Here is a 21,162-nt window from a genome sequence, read left to right on the forward strand (position 1 = left end):
TTCTTCTCACACTAGAATTAATCAAGATTCACACATTGCATTTGGCTTTTATCTCTATTTTCCCTTTTAAATCTAGACTAGCCCTTCCCCATTTTTTAAGAAATGAAAATAAAAATCATTAACTTTTTTCATGGAAATAACTGACTTTTTGAGGAGACCAGGGCAGCTGTCATATAAAATGTCTCTCTTTTATTATTATCACTTTTTTCATTGTGTCATTTGCTTACAAACTGAAAGTTGGGTCTGAAGAAGCTTGCTTAGATTTAGGTTAAACATTTTTTGCAAGAATATATTCTATGGAATATTATATACTTCAACTGCATCAATTCAGGAGGCACTAAATGTCAGGCTCTCCTGTATCTCAGTAATGCTATAAGTCTGATCACTGGGTTTAAGTGGTGACTATCAGATGGTTTCACTGTAATGACATATTTCCTTCTGTACAATTTTAGTAAGTAATCTGTGGGTTCATTTTTTTCCCCACTCCCTTTGGCATAATTTTTAACATGTTGTATTGTGCAAAAGGCCCCCACCTCCATCCCACCGTCACCAGGGATGAGGAGAGGGAAGAAAGCTGGGGGTGAGGAGACATCCTATATAAGGTCAAATTTTAATATTTTTAGTTATTAAAAAGCAATTTGAAATTAAAACATATACTCAAAAGCGTTATTTATCAAATCTGAACATGACAGAGACAACCAATGCATTAGTCTCTGTTGGTAGGTTAGCTCATCTTCTGTGGACTTGAGAGCAAAACTCCTGCCATCTCTGCACACAACGAGAGCCCTTCAACTTGCAAACAGGTTAGGTCTTGAGACCATGTGTTTTCTGAGTCCAAAATGACACTATACAGATAATGACACTAAATGTGGCAGATTACTTACATGAGAGAGAATGAAATCTTTATAACATTAGTTTAAAATCTTTTTGCTTCTTTATAATCTTAAAAAAATTTATCCTAAGAGGCCTAATTTTGTTTTTCTTATTTTCATGAAAAGCAACTTCTAATAAGATACTGCTCATGTATAGCTTTTGACACCATTTACTTAAAACTGGGACTTCCAAGATTTCAATGAAACAAAAGGCCTCTGCAACCTATGTACTGTAAAAAAGAATTTGTGGTTTTCAATCTGTTCTTCAAAGATGTTTTGGGGATCTAAGATTTTCAGTGAACTAAGAAGGGTTTGAATTTAGTCCTGAGATGTAATATACCAGCAGGAATAAGAGTCAGTTCTTGCAGATATTTTAAAATGAGGCTCATTCTTCTCTCTGCTTGGGTATTTTATATCTACTGTTCAGGGACAGACTTGTCTTTTCCCCAAGTTAAAACAATTCTGTCAAAAAAAAGCAAACAAACAATTCTGTCTACACTGAAATCTCTCTCCCAACACTGTAACTTCTGCAGGCGTGGTGTGGAGCCCAAGAACATCTGCATGGTGCACTCATGACCTAGCTACTCACTTTGATATCATGCAAATATGAACTGGCTTTGATCTCATGAATAATCCATGGCTTGTGACCACAACTTCAGCAGCAGCATTTCACAATATGCTTAGTCTTCAAGTTCTCCAATTCTCACCTGTCTCTCAAATTCACTTTGGGTTAAGGGGTATCTGACATGGAGGCTGATTCTGTAGCCACCAGTTTTCCACCTTTTCAATTGCTCGTCCTTTCCCTTGTCTCTTGCCAGGTTTCTCAGGCAAGGGTTGTCTCTTGCATGGGTTTCTCAGGCACAGCACTTTTCCAATGATACACAAACTGGGAGCCCTACAGAACTATACTATCAAACAACTCATTTCTGTAATGTGTCAGCCGTTTCCTCACTACTTTTAGTCATGTTTCTGTTCTAACTACCTCCTCTTCATTCTAGCACTTTCAACATTCTCATCTTACAGTGTTTAACATAAAGGGCATGTGAGAAGTGTTGAAAGTGGTATCTGTTGAAAGTTAGAAAGTTGAGTACCTTTCATATCTTAATGTTGCAGGGTAAAGTGCAGAGAAACTATAATTTACAATGATGGAGGTGGCCTTTTCCCTTTGGAGGTACTGAGCCATTTCCCCAATAGTCCCAGAAAAAAAAATTCAGTTTCTTCAGATAGTAATAGTGACTATAATGCTATTTACAGATAAAGACATCTAGACTAGTCTTATCACATACCTTGCTTATAAACTAATCATCTTAGAGAATTCTATTATTTTGAAGTACTTGTGCTTTAATCAGTCACAAGCTATTTTCCTTTTTTTAAAAAAAAACTGAAGAGTTGATTTACAATATTATTTTAGTTTCAAGTGTACAGGATTCAACATTTTTATAGAATCACATGTGTGCTAGGTCCCCCCACCTCCATCCTACCAGCTAAGTCGCTTCAGTGGTGTCCAACTCTTTGCAGCCTTAAGGACTGTAGCCTGCTGGGCTCCTTTGTTCCTGCTGGGCTCCTTTGTTCATGGGATTCTCCAAGCAAGAACACTGGAGTGGGTTGCCATGCCCTCGTCCAGCGGGATCTTCCTGATCCAGGGATAAAACCCATTTCTCCTGCGGCTCTTGTGTTGCAGGTGGATTCCTTACTGCTGAGCCACTGGCGAAGCTAACCCCCACCGTTTTCTTTTCTTTTCTTAATAGAATCACAGCTATTTTCAAACCTTCTCATTTTATTTTGTATTCTTAGCTTGGCTACCACCTTTTACATGGTGGAGATATCCTTTGCTGGGGATGATGGCAAAGAAACACCATGTATGTAAATCCCTATTTAACATCAGCTCTTAAATGTTTTGAAAGCTGAGACTAGAACCCTACATACAATGACAGCATGACAGCCACAGCCAATACAACCTGAACAAACTCTAACTGCTGATGTGCTGCTCACCTGAATGTCCTTTTTATTTTGTCACAACAAAGGTTCCAGTCTTGTGGAGACCATGTCATCCTTGACTGCTTTAGCTTGTACATAAAAGTATCATTTATTTTATAAAGTAAAATACTATAAATAATTAGATCTCTATAGGTATATATTTCCAGCTGCTATGTGAGTTAATATCCATGTATGCCAGACACACACCTGAAAGTACACTCTGATATAAATTTTTTTTTCACAAAAAGCTTTTAGAGCTTATAAAATACAGCAAATTAGAAACAAATGCACATGGTTTAATCCTGTACATAAATAACATTTCTTATGGAATGTTACCAATTGTTTCTGCTTATAAAACAGTTAATTTGGGAAAGGCCATAGTTTCTGTTTCATCTGATGGCGCTCATTCATTCAATACTTGTTCACTGTGTACCTGATGGGTGTTAGATACTGCTCTGCCACCGGAGACACAGCAAGGAACAGAACAAATAAATATCTCTTCCTCTAGGGGGTTGTATAATCTTATTTTCACATACAATCTCCCTCTAGAACTTAAGCTCCATGAGAATATGGACATTTTCTCTCCTGATCATAACTGTATTCCATGTCTAGAACAGTGCCTATAGATAGGAGATGGTCAGTATCTGGTGAAAGAGTGAATAAATGGATAAATGCTTTTTCTTAATAAGTGCTGGTTATATACTGTTTATTCAGGAGATTTACAGAGCAAAGCTCATATCATTCCTAGTTCTAGGAAAGCTGGGTGTTTAGATTCAGTCAGTATACAGTTAATGGGGAGTCAATATTTGGTGTCTTAAAAATAATTTTTACTCATATTGAACAGTACTGTGTTTTGATTTTATTACTCAACTTCTATTTAGAAGTAAGCTGAAGATGGGAATCTATAAAAAATAAATTCAAGAAACTTGTGAAACTCAACAAAAGAAAAGAACAGAGAAAAATAATCTACCAATCTTCTCATAGATGCAGCGGTTTAGAGTAATTAAGAGTTTCAACCTTGACAACAGTGACTGAAAAGAAAAGAGCCCTAATGGAGGTCATGAGACCTCAGATTTCAAATGTGCACCGCCAAACCTCAACTGGTAAGTATGCCCTGTCTATGGAGGGAAACTGGTGGCCTAAGCTCTTAACTGTGACCACTTTAAGAGGCACTGTGACCTCCTGGGAAATGGATATGCTGGGAGCCAGAAAATATGGTTTCAGGTCCATAATAGGATAACACCTCAAGTAATTTTAAATTTTTACATGGATTTTCATTTTCTTATTTGTAAAATAAGCGTACTGGGTCAGACCAGGTGTTCCCAAGTACTGGCCTGGCTATATCAGAATCACCTGGGCAACCTGTTGAAAATGCAGGTCCTCAATACCCTAGCCCTGAATTCTGAGTCATTTGAGGGTCACTGATCCTGCTTCTGTATGCGTCAGTGTTTATTTCAAAGGCTAAAAAGAGAACAACTATATAAACTCTGTAAGTCTCAAGGAGAATGGAGTGCTGCAACTTTATCCCCCTCTTTTTTTGACATCTGCCACTTACCATGTATATTTCTAGCAGAGCAAGATATTAAAATAACTTTCTCACTGGGGCCCAAAATAGGCTGATATAAAATAAATGCAGACTGTATTTCAACAGCCGGTAGTCCTGAACCTCTTCCTGCCACACTGTTCATCTCCAGAAGCCACTGTAAATTCTGCCACGCACGCCAATTCCCTGAGGGCTTCATTACTTGGGTCTTTAAAAGGGATTCACTCATCCTGTGGCTCTTGGAGGTGTGCTTCTTGTCAATCCAGGTCATGAGAAAAGAAAGTAATTTTTCCCGGTCTTTAGCAGTTCACAGAGAATGTGTGGTTTGAACCTTGTTTTATCTTAAAAAAAAAAAATGTGAAAACAGACCAGTTGTGTGCCAGCGCTCATGACACGGAAGGCCTCCTCTGACAGCTACAGTGAGCGCTGCAAAACAATATTCCACACCAGAGCAAACAAAGCCAGTGCTCTGATTGAGAGGATGCACAAAGGGATTAATTCCAAAACGTTTATATACCCGCCTCTGCAGACCAAAGGCAGACAGATTCCCTGTTGGTAAGTAATGGATGTACAATGTGGTCTTTTTACTTTAAGAAACAAATGCTTTTTTATAAGTCAGGTAACAAAGAAGGATTGGATGACATAAATGAACTGCTTCTAGTTTCTAAGTACTATTATCTGGACTTGAAAACTGGATACGGAAAAACCTTTTTCTAAAAGCAGAAAACTAATATTCCACAGCAGGGAGTGCAGAAATTGCTAGAGACAGATCATCTCTGCTTATCATGTTGTTCTTCCCCAATGCTGCCAGTTTATGTTTTAGAATAACAATTTAAAAAATAAAATTTTCATCTTAAACCGTCAAGAAAAACTAACTTTCTTTTAAAATTTTTCAGTTGAAAGGACATAAAGAACACCCATTTGCTCTCCAACTCGACTGGTTAGTTGCCAATATACTGCCGTCTTTGTTTTCTCTCTAAATGATCATCTGCTCACTATATGGGATTAAGTTATATACATAACGATGTCTCATCTCTAACTATGTCCCTCAGCATTTATCTCATAAAAACAACATTTTCTCCTACACAATTACAAACCCATGACCACATCTAATAATTTTAACATTTATTATTTAATATAATGTCCATATTCAAAATTTCAAGTCCAACCAGTGGAGTCCTTTAGAGGTATGTTTATCCCAATCCAAGATCAAATTAAAAATCATGCATTCCCTTTGGATGTCACAGCTTTTTAATCTCTTCTAACCTACAACAGTCTCCACACCACCACCTTTTCTGTCTTTTATAATATGTCATTTTAAAAAGGAATCCACGTTAGTTGCCCTGCAGAATATCCCTTATCCTGGACTTGTTTTCACATGATTAGATTTAGGTGAAGATATTTTTGAAAGACAGCTACATAGATGATGCTGTATACTTCTCCATTACATTAGGAGTCATACAGTATCAGCTGTCTTATTATTGGTGAGACTAAGTTTGTTCACTTCTCCCCTTTGTCTTCAGTAAGTAAACTGTAAGGGTGCTTTGAGTCCCTGTGATTATTTGGTTTCCTTACTATTCATTCAATTGTTTTAACCAATTATTCACTAATGATTCTTGTTTGAATAAAAGATTACACTGGTGGCTGCAAAAATAAAAAAGATAATAATGATATTTTAAAGGTCTGCTTTGGTACTGCCAGAAATATCACTGACTCCTTCAGAGAAAAGGAATTTTAGGTCTTACTGAAAACAAATTCGCTTTGCATTTGCATTGGTATGAAGATGTATAATTTAGTATGTATATATAAGATCTATTGGTGGACAGAACTGGACTGCATAGGTACCTGATTTTACCATCCCTCTCCAGGGAAAGCTATTTTTTGGAGGCAAATGTGAATGTCCATGGAATTAACTTTCTTGTATTCTCTTCCTTCCTCTTCAGTGTAAGAGGAAGAAATACACAGATAAGGAAGGCTATGGTATGCCATTAGGGCTTCCCAGGTGGTGCTGGTTAAAGAATCTGCTTGCCAATGCAGACAGACATAACAGACACAGGTTGACATAACAGACACAGGTTGACCTAACAGACACAGGTTCGATTCCTGGGTTGGGAAGATCCCCCGGAGGAGGAAATAGCAACCCACTCCAGTATTCTTGCCTGGAGAATCCAATGGACAAGAGAATTGTGATAAGCTACAGTCCGCAGGGTTGCAAAGAGTCAGACCCAACTGAAGCGCCAAACACATGGTACCCCATTAAAAAAGAGCAGAGGCTTTTATTACCTACATGATAAATCTCTCTGTTCAGAATTGCTTTTAAGCCATTTTTCTTACCATGCTTCTCTTGGAATCCAGAAGAGATGTGAAATATAAAATTACAGTTTGACTAAGAAAAAAAAAAATCTACCTGGATCTCAGAAAGGCCATGAGCAAGGAAATGAGGCTGACAGAACTGAGTTGCTTCCTCTAGTAGCTATGTGCCAAGGTGATGGCCAGGTCCCAAGGTGATGGTCACCAACCCTGATGGTGTACTCCAAGCTGTGTCAAAAACCAAACTTATACCAATGTTCCCACTTAACTTTCCTATTTTTATTAACAGCACAATTCTTCCTGTTATCCAAGTTCTATATCCTGGTTTTGACCTCTGACCACCCCTCACTAGTATACATCTGCCAGCTTCTTCCTGTCATATCAATTTTCAGGTCCAATATATTTCCTCTCTAAAGTGAATTTTATAACTAATCTCCTTACTTTTCCATTCTCATTGCCAACACTCTGATTAGGACTTTCCCCCTGCACTTATCAACAGATTCCCCACAACTCTGACTACAGTATTTATAGTATTTTCTAGCTCTTCTGATTCTATATAATGTAGTCAGATATACCTCTCTAAAACACATTTCAAACCTTGAAATTACCTGGCTCAAAAACTTTCAGTTTCTGCTCCATGACTTCTGAATCAAGTTCACTGTCTACAAACATCCAGAAGTCTTATTTTTTCAATTGGGGCAAAATTCACATCATGAAAAATTTACCATTTTACTCAGTGACATTTAGTACATTCACTATGTTGTGCAACCATTACCACTATCCAGTTCCAGAACATTTTTGTCATGCTGGAATATGTATCAACACTTCATTCCTTTTAACGGCTAGATAATAATCCATTGCATGGATACATTATCCATTCATCATTTGATGGGAACTGAGTCATTTCCATTTTTTGGCTATTGCTATACATGTTTTTGTTTGACCCAGAGTCTTTAAGTATAGTCATTATGTACTATTTTGGCAATTCTTCATCTGTCTCTATACTGCCCTATGTTTTTTTGTCCTCCATCCAAATTATAATGTTTTTTTTCCCTTTGAATAGATGGCACACTTGCCCATCTGCAACTGTTCTTCTTCATGGCTTCTGTTGTGTAGGAAGCCCTCACTCCCATCTTCATTGTTAAGCTTTTCTTCAAGGGCTGTCTCAGGTATCACTTACTTTACAAATCCTTTCTTGACATTTTCAACCAGATTCAAACTCTCTTTCCTCTGAGCTGCCCAAATGGCATCAATTACAGTATTCCTTATATTTGTGTTTCTCTTAACAAGGCCACAGACAACCTTCAGACAACTTACTGCTGTATCTCCTAGATTCAAGCACTTTGTTTCCTTAAGTGCATCAGAAAACCTTAAGAAGTATTTTAATTTAGGAGATAATCAGAGCCATTTCATAGTCTTTGTGGTCTCCTTTCAAATGCCTATACTCTACATGGTAGAGGATGTTGTCAGTATTACTCCTTTTGAAACTACTAAAAAATAACATAAATAATTAGAAAAATATCATATGGCATTAATGAGGACTCTCTGAATGTGTACCTTCTCTTTTGTTTAAGAATATACATGTGTTATGTTTGTGCACACTATCCTTTTCTAGCAATTTGTTTTGAATGTTTTATTTTTTGAATAAAAAGTAGGATAGCTAGGGACAAGTGAGTTATAGTTTAGTACTGGTAGTATGTATTCACTTAAGGTATTTTGTGGATGGCTATGACAGTGTCAGAATGTCACAAGCCTAAGTGACATTTCAGTACTTTCAGACATAGCCAAGAAAAAAATTATCATAATTCTTATTTCTTATTGTAATGGCAGCAGGAAACTAGAAGGATCATTAAAAATAAAGCATGCTGACCTGCAATAGCCCCTGGACTCCCTGAGAGAGTCAGAGCTCTGTGGTTCTCTGAAAGATTCTAACTTTCTTTTATTAGGAATCAAAATGATAGCTGAGTAATGACTTCACTTCCCTAGGGTGAATCACCCATTCACTATCAGTATTTCTACCTGATCATTATTTTTCAGCAGCTACAAATTTAAATTTAAAATTAAGGTAGGGAGGGATCTGTAGAATTTAGTATGGAGACATTGCTCAACAAATATGTTTCAGCTGTTTCTGATCTGGTTTGAGGCTCTGAACTGCCTCTTATAGAAGTGCATAGTGTGTGTGTACTGTGGGTGCAATGGAAGAGTGTCTTCCAATCTTAAGACTTGGGGAGGAGGAGGAAGTTGGACAGAGTGATATGAAAAATTCCAGAGGTGCTCTGCTTCTCGGCTTTGCAGTGATGTTGAATGGGCACTAAGGGTATGTAATCCCCTCTTCCCTTCCTTGTCTAGTCATTAATTCTCACTCTCCCTAAGCAGGAAATTGAAAAGGTAGATGGGACTCAAACCTACCTGAGCAGAGCAAGGAAATAATTTTATATGTGACAATAAAAAATCATAATTGTCTTTCATCACGGGGAGCAAGATGTTTCTATTTCTCAAAGGTGTCAAAGGTAGTATTTAGCTTCTAATCCAGATAAATATATTTTCTTACAATGCATCTGTTGTTTAAGAGTTTTTAAAAAAAGAAATTGTTTAGATTTGAGAGCTGAAAGGGACCTTAGAAATGATCTAGTTCAATGCCATCATTTTACAAAAAAATTATAAAAAAGATGTTAAAGAGAGTGATTAAGGTAAACAGATGCTAGCGGAGCCCAAACCAGAATCTAGGTCTCCCAAATCCTGGCCCTCTATGGGCCATTTCTGTTAATACCACCTTGACTATTTCTATTTAACAAAACAAGCTGCCACCAGTTTTGTCCCCAGAAGACTACACCACACACACTTTTTGACAAATACTAATGGATGACTGGGGCTTCCCAGGTGGCACTAGTGGTAAAGAACCCACCTGCCAATGCAGGAGACATAAGAGACACAGGTTTGATCCCTGGGTCAGGAAGATCCCCTGGAAGAGGGCAGGGCAACCCACTCCAGTATTCTTGCCTGGAGAATCCCATAGACAGAGGAGTCTGGAGGGCTACAGTCCATAGGGTCCACAAAGAGTTGGACATGACTGAAGCGACTTAGCACGCACACACAATTGGATGACTACTCCAAGTGAGTCATTATGCAAGTACCATTGGTAATTCAAAAGTAAATTCACTATTATCCTTTAGAATCTTACAATAAAATTCAAAACCTGGGGGAAGAAAGTATAAAAATGCAGAGGAGAAAAATATCACAGGAAGTTGGAAAGAGAGCACTAGAAGTAATTTCAGGATTAATAAGTAGCCTCCTTGAGATTGAGGATAGAATGTCCCTCTCAAGTGTTATGCAAATTGTGTTCCCTAACTCTGACTAGGGGATATGCATAGATCAAGATCATTATCGTAGACAGCTTTATATAAACATGAATATAACTTAGAAAATTAAAATAAACTCAAGTAAGGAGTTTTTTAACCTGAAGAATGTTGCTCCTTGCATGACAGAAACTAACTTCTTACATTTCTTATTTGCTTCAGATGAATTCATCTTTTTTTCTTCTGTGACCCTGTTCATGACTCAGACATGTAGATATAAGAAGGGCCTAAAGGCACTGAGGTGAGGAATAAACTGCTAGTTTTTCCTGAAGGATGAGGATTTAGAGATGATCACAGAAGACCTAGGTTGATGGACATAACCCTGTTTGCTCATGGGTTTCATCTCAGCAGAGTTTACTGACCTCTGGACAATGTAGTTAATTTACTAGAGTTAATGCCTAGATGGTGGTTTAGTTGCTAAATTGTGTGTGACTCTTGCAACCTCATGGACTGTAGCCTGCCAGGCACCTCTGTCCATGGGATTCTCCAGGCAAGAATACTGGAGTGGGTTGCCATTTCCTTCTCCAGAGGATCTTCCTGACCCAGGAATCGAACCCAGGTCTCCTGCATTGCAGGAAGATTCTTTACCAACTGAGCTATGAGGGAAGTTACCAGAGTTAATGCCTAAGGCATAGGCTATTTGGAAAGCATATCCCTTTGAACTGAAAATCAAGTTGAAGATAACGATTTGGGGATATTTCACCAGCTGTTTAGGAAATCCTGGACTCTCATGTAGTCTATATTTACAACTCTGTAAGCTTGCAAAGACACTAAGAGTTAAATATGTCCCTTTTCTGTGAAGCTTCTTTAAAATTCTTATCTGTGTTACTCATATATATATTATATATGTATATATGTGAATAGCCAACTGAGACTTCATAGCTTTCATTTAACATATTTAGCTGGATCTTTTCAACCAAAGTATATAAATCTGCAATGTATTCTAATGTAACCCAATTAGAGTTACTAACGCCATCTGTATATATATATATTTGGTTCAGCTGTCAAAAAGCATACAAATACAATCCTTGTAATACAATATTCAATAGTTGTATAATGTTTCTTTTTACTATACTTCATTTAACTTTTTTCTATTTTCAAGTGAATCAATTTTCATTTTCTTCCTTTTACAATTAGTATCTTACTACATATTTTAATATATAAATCTTTGCCCACATCTCTGATATTTTTCCTGGGATACATTATTAGAAGTGCAATTACTATAGCAAAGTATATAAAATCTTAAACTAAAGGTTTAAAAATAAAAACAAACATATGTATAGTAATTAAAGACTGGAATAGCGCAAGGCTTCTAACAAAATATCCTAGCACTCTTCAGACCTTGTCTGTCTCATTTTTCCTCTCTTTGGCTAGTTCTTCTATCTTCAAGCACTGTTCTTTCTTGATTTTTAAGTTTTAGACATTATCTATTGATCCTATTATGATAACAAGAATAATTACATTTCTTATATGACCAAACATATTCCTTTCCCTTACCCTCTCCTCAGTGATTGTATTTTTTGGTTTAAATTAGTATTTGGTATTCACATTTTTATGCTATATAAATATTACTCTCTAAGCCATGTAAAGTATTATGATTACATTTCCTTTCTTATACATTAAAATTTTTTCACTATAGCTAAAAACTGCCTCATTTAATTTCACATGTTTAATGCGGCTGTTTAAAGAAGTGGGCCCCAAACTGATAGAAACTGTTACCAGTGATAGATAAGGTATGCAGGCACCTCCCTTTGATTCTGGGTGGGCTTGTGATTATTTTCAAAGGAGACCATGAAGACGAGAGGTGACACCAGAGGCTGGTCATAGAAGAAAATGCGGCCTCTGTTTGCTGGAAGGACGCTCTGTGTTTGGAGTTCTGAGTTGGCAAGTAAGTAGTCTGACTACTCCGAGGCGGCCATTTTGTGAGAAGCCAAGCTAAGTTGGCGGGTGCGGGGGGATGTATGAGTACTTGGGTTGGTAAAAACCTCATTTTCTTGACAGCCCAGCCCAAGTGCCAGATGTGACTAGAGTCTCCAAATGATTCCAGTCTCCAGCATCACTGAATCACCTCCAGCTTCTGAGTCTTTCCGCCTGAGGTCCCAGACATTAGGGAGCAGTCATCCCCTCTGTGCACTGTCCAAATTCCATCCATGAACATAATAAAATGGTTATTATTATTATTATTATATTTTTTTGGCCAGGCCGTGCAGCATGTGGGATCTTAGTTCCCTAACCAGAGATCAACCCCACACCCGTTGCACTGGAAGCTCACAGTCTTAACCACTGGACCACCGGGAAAGTCCCCTAAAATGGTTATTTTAAGCAGTTAAGTTTTGGGGTCATGTGTCAGGCAACAGTAGTAACCAGTACACTTAGTTTTTATGTTCCTGTCATTAATAGTTCCTAAATTCTCAACATGGCCAAGCACATTAGGAGATCATCAGTTCCATGTTTTCCTTAGAGATATTTCTTCTGGAGATCTCTGTCCTCTTGTTCCAGTCTGGCTTGGATGCAGAGCCATCAGCCGAGGACTTGCTGGGATGAGAGATAGTATAGCATGTCATTGTATTTAAGGATATGGGTCCTGTAGTCAGGCTGCCTGAGTTTGCATACTGGCTCCATCACTTGCCAGTGCTGTGTGACTGTGCTCAAGTTAATCTCTCTTTGCCTCAGGTTTCTCATTAGAACAGTGGGTGGCACACAGTAAGTGCCCTTATTGTTGGCATTCTTCTTTCTTGCTGTTTATTACTCTTCCTTTCACGGTGTCCTGGGAATTCCTATCACTTCACACCTATGGCTGATGCCCTAGTTCCTAAACTCCATGCCTTTTTCTTTCTTCGTTACTCCCTTGATAGAATATATAACCAGTTTCCTAAAAAAAATATATGCTTAGGAGGTTTTTTGAAATGCTGTTTTAAGTTGTCTTTATTTAATATCACATTTGCTAGTACGACTGGCATAAAATTCTAAGTTGGAAACAATTTCTCTTTGAATGTTGAAGTTATTACTTCATTGCCTTTGAAGCTTTCAGTGTCACCACTAAGATAATACTAACTCTTGATCCTTTGTACATTGGTATTTCTTTTTCTTTCTGGAAGTATTAGGATCTCTTCTTTATCCCCACTGTTTCACAATTTGATAATGATAGTACTTGGTGCTGGTCTTTTAAAATTCATAATTTAGAATACCATTTCAATTTGGAGACATCTTCAGGTCCCTCAATTCTTAGAATTTTTCTTTTCTTTAATTCTTTGTTAATTTTTTCATCTCCATTTTCAATTTTCTCTTTCTGGGACTCATCATAGATGCAAGATCTTTCAATTGGTCCTCTAATTTTCTTATCTTTTCTATTTTTCTATTGTCTTTTTAGTCAGTTTTCTGGGGATTTTCTTATTTATTTATTCTATTCTTCTGATTTTTTTTAAAGCTCTACTTTCATATTTTTATACTTTATAATTCTGATTCCTTATTTTTGAATTGTCCCACTTTACATATCACCTGTTCCTTTTATTTTAAATGATTTTATTTATTTCTTTATTTTTGGCTGTGCTGGGTCTTCATTGCTGTGAAGGCTTTTCTCTAGTTGCAGCAAGTGGGGGCTACTCTCAAGTTGGCACGCACGGGCTTCTCGCTGCAGTGGCTTCTCTAGCTGCGGAGCATAGGCTCTAGAGCACGCGGGCTTCAGTAGTTGTGGCACGCGGGCCCCGCAGTTGCAGTTCCCAGGCTCCGGAGCACAGGCTCGTAGTTGCGGCCCCTGGCTTAGCTGCTCTGTGGCATGTGGGATCTTCCTGGATCAGGGATTGAACCTGTGTCTCCTGCACTGGCAGCCAGATTCTTTACCCCTGAGCCACCAGGGAAGCCCACCATATCACTTGTTCATGGATTTATTATCTTACCTCACTGAATATATTGATTACAGTACATTTGAAATTTTTTTTTCCCCTTGCACTGTCTGTGTCTCTCTCTTTTTTTTAATCAGTTAGCTTTTGACTCGTTCTTTCACGGCAGAGGCTGCTCTGAAATGCCCAGGGGTCCTTTATTAGCTATTCTACTTCAGTTGGATATTTCTGTGCCCTTGGACACTCTGAGGCTTGTCAACTGTTGGACCTCACTCTAAAGCAGCTGGTCAGGGACACGGCATGTTTACTGAGGGAGCCCCAAAGGTCCACATCTGCAGGGCTTTTCCTCTGAGTTTGACAGTTTCCCCAGAAAGGAATCCTCTCGTTTTCTACCTGGTGAATATGAGGAATTTTAAGCTGGCTGTTGGCATTTTGAGATCTATTACGGAGGAGGCAGGGGAGAGGGAAAATCTTATTTTTCCAAAAGCAGGTATCTCTGCTCTCTCTGCTCTATGTTATCTACCTCCACCTCAACTGTGCCTGGTTCCCCAGGTTGTGTCTCAGATTAACCCAAACAATTAGAACCACCAAGTTAAATAAATTTCATGAAGCTCTGGATAAAAGGCCAAGAACTTTTTAATCCAGAGTTTCTGGATCAAAAAAAATCCAAAAAAGTTTCCTCTCATCTTCCATACCTTCTCTCTCCCACAAAAAAGTAGAAAATATATCCAATTCAAGTCCCTTAACTCCTCCTACTTAACCATACTTTTTTTTTTTTCTTTCTTCTTTGATAATGCCTCAGAACTTGAGTATTCAGGGTCCAAGTTTGTTTTAAAATAACCCAATGAGCTGACAGACGGAGCTCCTGGAATTCTGCAGCTTGTGCTAGAGTCTACAGATGGGAAATTGCCGTCAGTTAAAGGGTGGTGCTATTACCATAGCCCAATTTTTGAAAGCCTTTAGGAAAAAAAGTCATCTGAGTTAATTAGCATTCACCACAGGCACTAGTTTTGTATTACAGTATTCTATAAACTCAAATAACAAGAAAATACAGTGTTGTAGTCTCTAACTTTTAACTAACTTTTAACTCTCAAAAATTGTATATTATAAAGTAAGAGTTTTACCTGTTACATGAATAAGCTCTTATATGACTGAGATATATGCTCTATATTACTATTGCTCTTAGATTGTCATAAAATATGAGTTATGTTTTAAAATTAACTAAATACTATTGGTATCTAAAATTAGAGCAATTTCATTTTACCTCTCCGATCTGCTTTATCCACAAATCTCGTCCAAGAAACTCCTGGTGTAAGACTACAGGCGCTGAGTTTAGATTAAAAGTTGAGGAGTCACTGGTCTTTTCTTTAATAAAAGGCTGGAGATCAGAATTTATCTAGAAAGAGTAGTCAAAGAGTTAAATCAGTAAATGCATGTACATTGGCATGTTTCAGTCATATTCACAAAGCACCAGTTATAGAGTGAAAAACAAAGCTTAAGGAACAGTTTTTAGATGTACTGTAACAAGCAAAACAACAGCTCATATGATTAACAATAATCTTAAAAATTTTTTTAAATAGTTTTTCCCTAACATATTCCTTTTTTATTTAAATTTATTTTCATTTTTAAGTTTAAGCTAAGGATTTAGAAGTTATATTTATTTTATAAATATAATTGCTTAATAAACTAATCAATGATTTAATAAAGTACATATTTCTGTACATATTTCCCCCTTCTTATGAGCTATTTAAGCAGCATCTAAGAAATACATACTAAATGGAATTTAAAATAACATATACATAGACATAACAATATAGAAGCTAATCTTGAGACATTTTTTAAAAATTTATTTTTAATTGGAGGATAACTGCTTTATAGTGTGTGGTTTCTGCTGCACAATGTGAATCGGGCACAAATATACATATATCTCCTCTCTCTTTAACCTCCCTCCATTAAGACATTTTATATTTCAGTTACTGGAATTAAAGCTTTCAATTTTACTCCATATATTTCTAAATTTCATTAACTTTCCACAATATGTTTTACATATGAACTATACGGAAACTGTAACAAAAACCCAAATATTCTTGCATTTTGTTACTAGCAACATTACATGTTATTTAATAATTTGCAACAATTCTTTCAAGAACCTTTCAGGTGGTAAGAAAAGACAAACATCACAAATATGGCTCAAGTAAGCTCTAGCTTTCTATCAAAATTATGCAGTACTCACTAATCATACTGTTTATATTACATAATAATCACCATGAACAATAGATTTTATATACTCAATAAACAGTTTCTGATATATAAAGCAGTTTATTAAATGGTAAAAGGCTTCTTGTGTATCATTTTAGCTATTTAAATACTGAAAAAACAAAGGGTGTGCAAATACCTTATGACTCATAGCCATGTGCTTCCCATACTGAAATGCCATATCCTGAACCTCAGCATCATGCTTTGCTAATTCCATCGCAGCTTGGCAGCTCTTTGCTAGTAAGGCCCCATGGGAGAGAAAAGTCTGCTCCTTCCAAGTCGATATTCCAATATCATCTGTGATACGATTTTCCTAAAAAATGCAGCAAAAGCCAAGATTAAAAAGATTTTAGGAGTAACTTAATTGTTTCAGTTTTTGAAGAACAAGTGTTAAGAAATGAACTATTGGGACATCCCTAGTGATCCAGTGGCTAGGACTCTGTGCTCCCAATGCAGGGGACCAAAGTTCAATCACTGGTCAGGGAAATAGATCCCACATGCCCCAACCAAGAGTTTGCATGTTGCAACTAAGGATCCTATGAGCCACAACTAAGACCCGGCACAGTCAATAATTTCTTTTTTAAAAAATGAAATGAACTATTTAAAACACTCAGGTTATCACAACAAGACATAACTAAAGGATGTTGACCCTCACCTCCACCTGAAGGGAACTAAGGAGGTGGGAACTGTTTTTTTGGGGTAATTGAGAAAAATGAAAGAAATGTTGAAGTAAATTTTATTTTGAACTAAGGAATTTCTACTAAAATATACTTTAGGGGAATTCCCCGGCAGTCCAATGGTTAGTGCTCTGCGCTTCCAGTGCTAGGGACTCAGGACAGATCCCTGGTCAGAAAACTAAGGTTCCACAAGTCAGGTGGCAAAAACAAACAAAGCAAATTTTAAAAATGATATAAAAAGTATATATCTGTAGATCTCTTTCTCTATATATATATACACTTATGGGATAAGGCAAAAATATTAACAGAAACTTAAACCTTCAAACTAACTCTTCTATATTTGTATCAGTTCTTAATTAAGTGCTAGTATTCCAAGATACAAGAATCCTATTGTCTTTAACTTATGTTAAAATGTCAAGGGCATAATGAAGGAACTGCATTCTCTTATAACCAGGTAGACAGAAAAATCAGAGAGGAGGTAAACCATTATCATAATGGAGTATGATTAAATAACACTATTCAACAAAGTTTATTCCCATAAGAAGAAAAAAGGTATAAGGGACGAAATAATTGTAGTTTAATTTCATCTTTTTACATTACAAAAATTACAGTAGTGTCTTTAAGTAAGCATACACAAACCTACTGACTGTAGACCAGTGATGTCAAATAAAAACATAATGTATATCTCATATGCAATTAAAAAGTTGCTAGTAGCTACATTAAAAAAGTGAAAAGAAACAGGTGGCATTAATCTTAATGACATATTTTATCTCGTAATATATCTAAAATATTACTAAAACATAGAATCAATATTAATAATCATATACAACCATGCATAATCATAATTACTATTAAAATATTTTATATTCTTTTTTATACTAAGTTTTCAAAATCAGTGTGTATTTTCCACTTATAGCATATCACCAGTGACATTTCGAGTACTCAACAGGTACAAGGAGTTGGTGGCTATCCTAGGGGACAGCTCTACTTTAGGCAGTGAGCTCCCTGAGGAGAATGATGAAGCCATATGTAGAACAAAGCTCATTTCACAGTGTTTCTTTGAAACCTCAAACTAACTAGAAAGCATCCATTAATCCAAAAAGATTAATGAACCTCAACACTTTACTTCCTGCTGCCCACACCGCAATCCTTCTTCCACCATTATGTGGTGACAAAATAAAAAACAGTAAGAAAACTTAGAGAGGTCATTAAAAAATGACCTCAGATTTAGCCCCACCTCTTTCACCATGCTGAAGCGAATCTTCAATCCATTGATCAGATCAAATTCTCAATTTTATATGCTTTTAAACAAAACGAGAGCTCCATTTATAGCAACAGTTACAAATACGCAACCTACTATTGTGTAATAATCAAAAAAGCCACACAGGGAGAAACAGTGCATAGACTGCTTCATAAAACATTACAGATAAATAACAGCATTTAATTTTAGAAATTTGAGAATGGATTTTAAAATGTGCAAAGTTAATATACCATACTAATAAGCCTAGATAAAAACCATATTATCTCTCCAGATATACTAAAGATGAATTTGACAAAATTCTATTCTTGATGGGGAAAAAAAGCACTTACTAAAATAAGATATGTATTTTTTTTAATGTATATACTGCAATCCTATTTAAAATCCATAAATGAAGTCAGCGTGTAGAAAATTTAAATGAAACAGTAAAAATAGCAGAGAACCAAAAAATCTAAAAAGGCAGCATACCTAAAGCATGAGAATTCATTAAAGCTTCATTTTGGGGTTTTGATTGACACTTGACAGTTGCAAATTTTGAAACAAACTTTGATATCACAATGAGATATCACAATGAGATTTCAGCACCAGCACTAAGATTTGTACGTTCAGTTGGTTTGCAATTGACTTATTAGCCATTTACACAGCGTATAGTACTGATTTGTCACAGGACAGATCACAGTGTTAAAGGAAAGAAGAACCTTCCTGTAATGAGAAAGGATCCCTTAAATTGCACACAGCTTACGACATCCAACATACAAGAGCATAAAAACCATCATAATATTGTGATTCCAAGAAAGACAGTTTTGGTCAGGAAGATCACCTAAGATCCTATTTCTCATTTTAATTTCTAAAATCTCTTACAGTGACAAAACTGTCACGTAGGACAGAAAGTATACAGTACTGGGAAATATAATGTGATTCAGCACTGGTTCTTTTTGTCATTTAACACAGACATCATGTTAATGTTAGACCAAAGCACAAAACGTTTAGTGCATAAACCAGTTTCTCTTTTAAGGCCTAGGAATTTTATCACAGTCTTTTATCTTAATTTGGACCACTTATACCCAGTACTCTATCCTACTATAGACTGTTTAACTTAGTCAACAGAATCAAAAGTGATTTCTGGTGAGATTTATGGGGGACATAAACATTTATATCATTAAAGTGTCTGCATAACCAAAAGTACAATAATAAAAATGAAAATGCCTCATGATCCTTTTAGAAAAATAGTACTTCATAAGCTTGCTGCATTTTTATTGCCTTTACTATTGCATGACAATGAATAGTGGATAGAAAAAAAGAACTATATACTTGAATTATGATAGCTTAATCCATCACAAATTAATCTAAAAATGAAGCTTTTAGGGGTTTCCCTGGTGGTCCAGTGGCTAAGACTCTGTGCTCCCAAGGCAGGGGGCCCTGGTCTGATCCCTGGTCAGGGAACTCGGTCCCAAATGCCGCACTAAGAATTTGCACGCTGCAACTAAAGATCCCAAATGCTGCACCTAAGACCCGGGACAGCCAAATAAATAAATAAATGAAGTTTCTACAGAAACAGGAACTATTTTTTGAAAGATTTATTTATTTATTTATTTTTGGCTGTGGTTGGTCTTCGTTATTGCACGAGGGCTTTCTCTAGTTGCGGGGAGCAGGGGCTACCTTTCATTGCTGTGGGCAGGCTTCTCATTGTGGTGGCTTCTCCATCCTTGTGGAGCAAAGGCTCTAGGGCGTATGAGCTTCAGTAGTTGCAGTGAGTGGGCTCCAGAGCACAAGCTCAGTACTAGTGGCTCATGGGCTTAGTTGCTCCACGGCATGTGGGATCTTCCTGGACCAGGGATTGAACCAGGTTCCCTTGCAAGGTGGATTCTTAACCACTGGACCACCAGGGAAGCCCAGGAACTATTTTAATAAGGGGGAAAAAAATGCCCTCATTCCAGATGTGTATTTCTTTAATATGACAAGTGTGTGTGTGTGCATACACATGCACACACATGATCACCCAAAAGTTAGCAAACACTTTATAGGGAAACATACGACCCTTTCTTCCTAAAATTAGGAACAGGACAGAGGTGAACACAATACCATGGCTATTTAACAATGTAATAGAAGTGGTGAAAAAAGGATAGATGTATAAAAATTAGAAATGAAAGGTTTATCACTATTTGAAGATAATATAACTGCATATTGGGGAAAACCAAGAGACCCAACTGAACAATTACTAAAGCAAAAAGATAATTCAGTAAGGTAGCAAATATTAAATCATAAAACCTCAGTAATTTTTTAAGAATGTGTGCCTTTAGACAGACAGACAATGAAACAAAATAGGAAGTCCAGGAATCAAACTACACACTGGAATTTAATATATTTTAGGGAAAAGTTGGACTTTTTAGTAAATGGTGCTGGAATAACTGAACAACCTTCTGGGAAAAACACTAACACTGACCTGCATATCACACAATTTATCAGGATAAACTCCACATGGTAAAAATAAAAACAAAAGAACCACAGACAATAATTGAAGACGAAAGACAATAAGGAAAAGTATTGGATTGGCCAAAAAAGGTCATTTGGGTTTTCCCATAACATCTTAACAGGAAAATCCGAACAACTTTTTTGGCCAACCAAATATTTGCATTTCCTATCACAGATGAATGACAAATCTTCCTATGGTTGGCTAATCATGATCCCCCACAAAGACAGCCACATCCTAATCCCTGGAGTCTGTGAATGTCACCTTACATGGTAAAGGGGACTCTGCAGTTCTGATTAAATTCAGTATCTTCAGTTCAGTTCGGTTCAGTTGCTCATTCGTTTCTGGCTCTTTGCAACCTTATGGACGGCAGCATGCCAGGCTTCACTGTCCATCACCAACTCCCGGAGATGGAGGAATTATCCCATAACTGGATGAACCTAATGCAGTCAAAAGAACCCTCATGAAAGGGAAGTAGCAAGGATCAAAAATGGAGAATGAAGCCACAAACCAAAAAATGAAAGTGGAGACTAGAAAGGGTAAGGAAAGGGATTCTCCCCTAGAGCCTCCAGAAGCAATGCAACCCTGACAACATCTTGATTTG

The 21,162-nt window shown here is 36.9% G+C and overlaps 1 protein-coding gene across 5 annotated transcripts in view; it reads right to left on the bottom strand.

The window, feature by feature from the left end:
* The window catches only part of PDSS2 (decaprenyl diphosphate synthase subunit 2), a 273,431-nt gene that overhangs the window by 47,456 nt on the left and 204,813 nt on the right, over window positions 1-21,162 (bottom strand). For all 5 annotated transcript variants that reach the window (XM_043439220.1, XM_043439217.1, XM_043439216.1 and 2 more), the window contains 2 exons: window positions 16,293-16,466; window positions 15,162-15,293 (listed from right to left, as the gene is read on the bottom strand). In XM_043439220.1, the coding sequence (XP_043295155.1) occupies window positions 15,162-15,293; window positions 16,293-16,466 (306 nt within the window). The remainder of the gene's footprint in view (window positions 1-15,161; window positions 15,294-16,292; window positions 16,467-21,162) is intronic.

The sequence above is a fragment of the Cervus canadensis genome, chromosome 20 (genome assembly GCF_019320065.1).
Source record: "Cervus canadensis isolate Bull #8, Minnesota chromosome 20, ASM1932006v1, whole genome shotgun sequence".
NCBI classification, from domain to species: domain Eukaryota; kingdom Metazoa; phylum Chordata; class Mammalia; order Artiodactyla; family Cervidae; genus Cervus; species Cervus canadensis.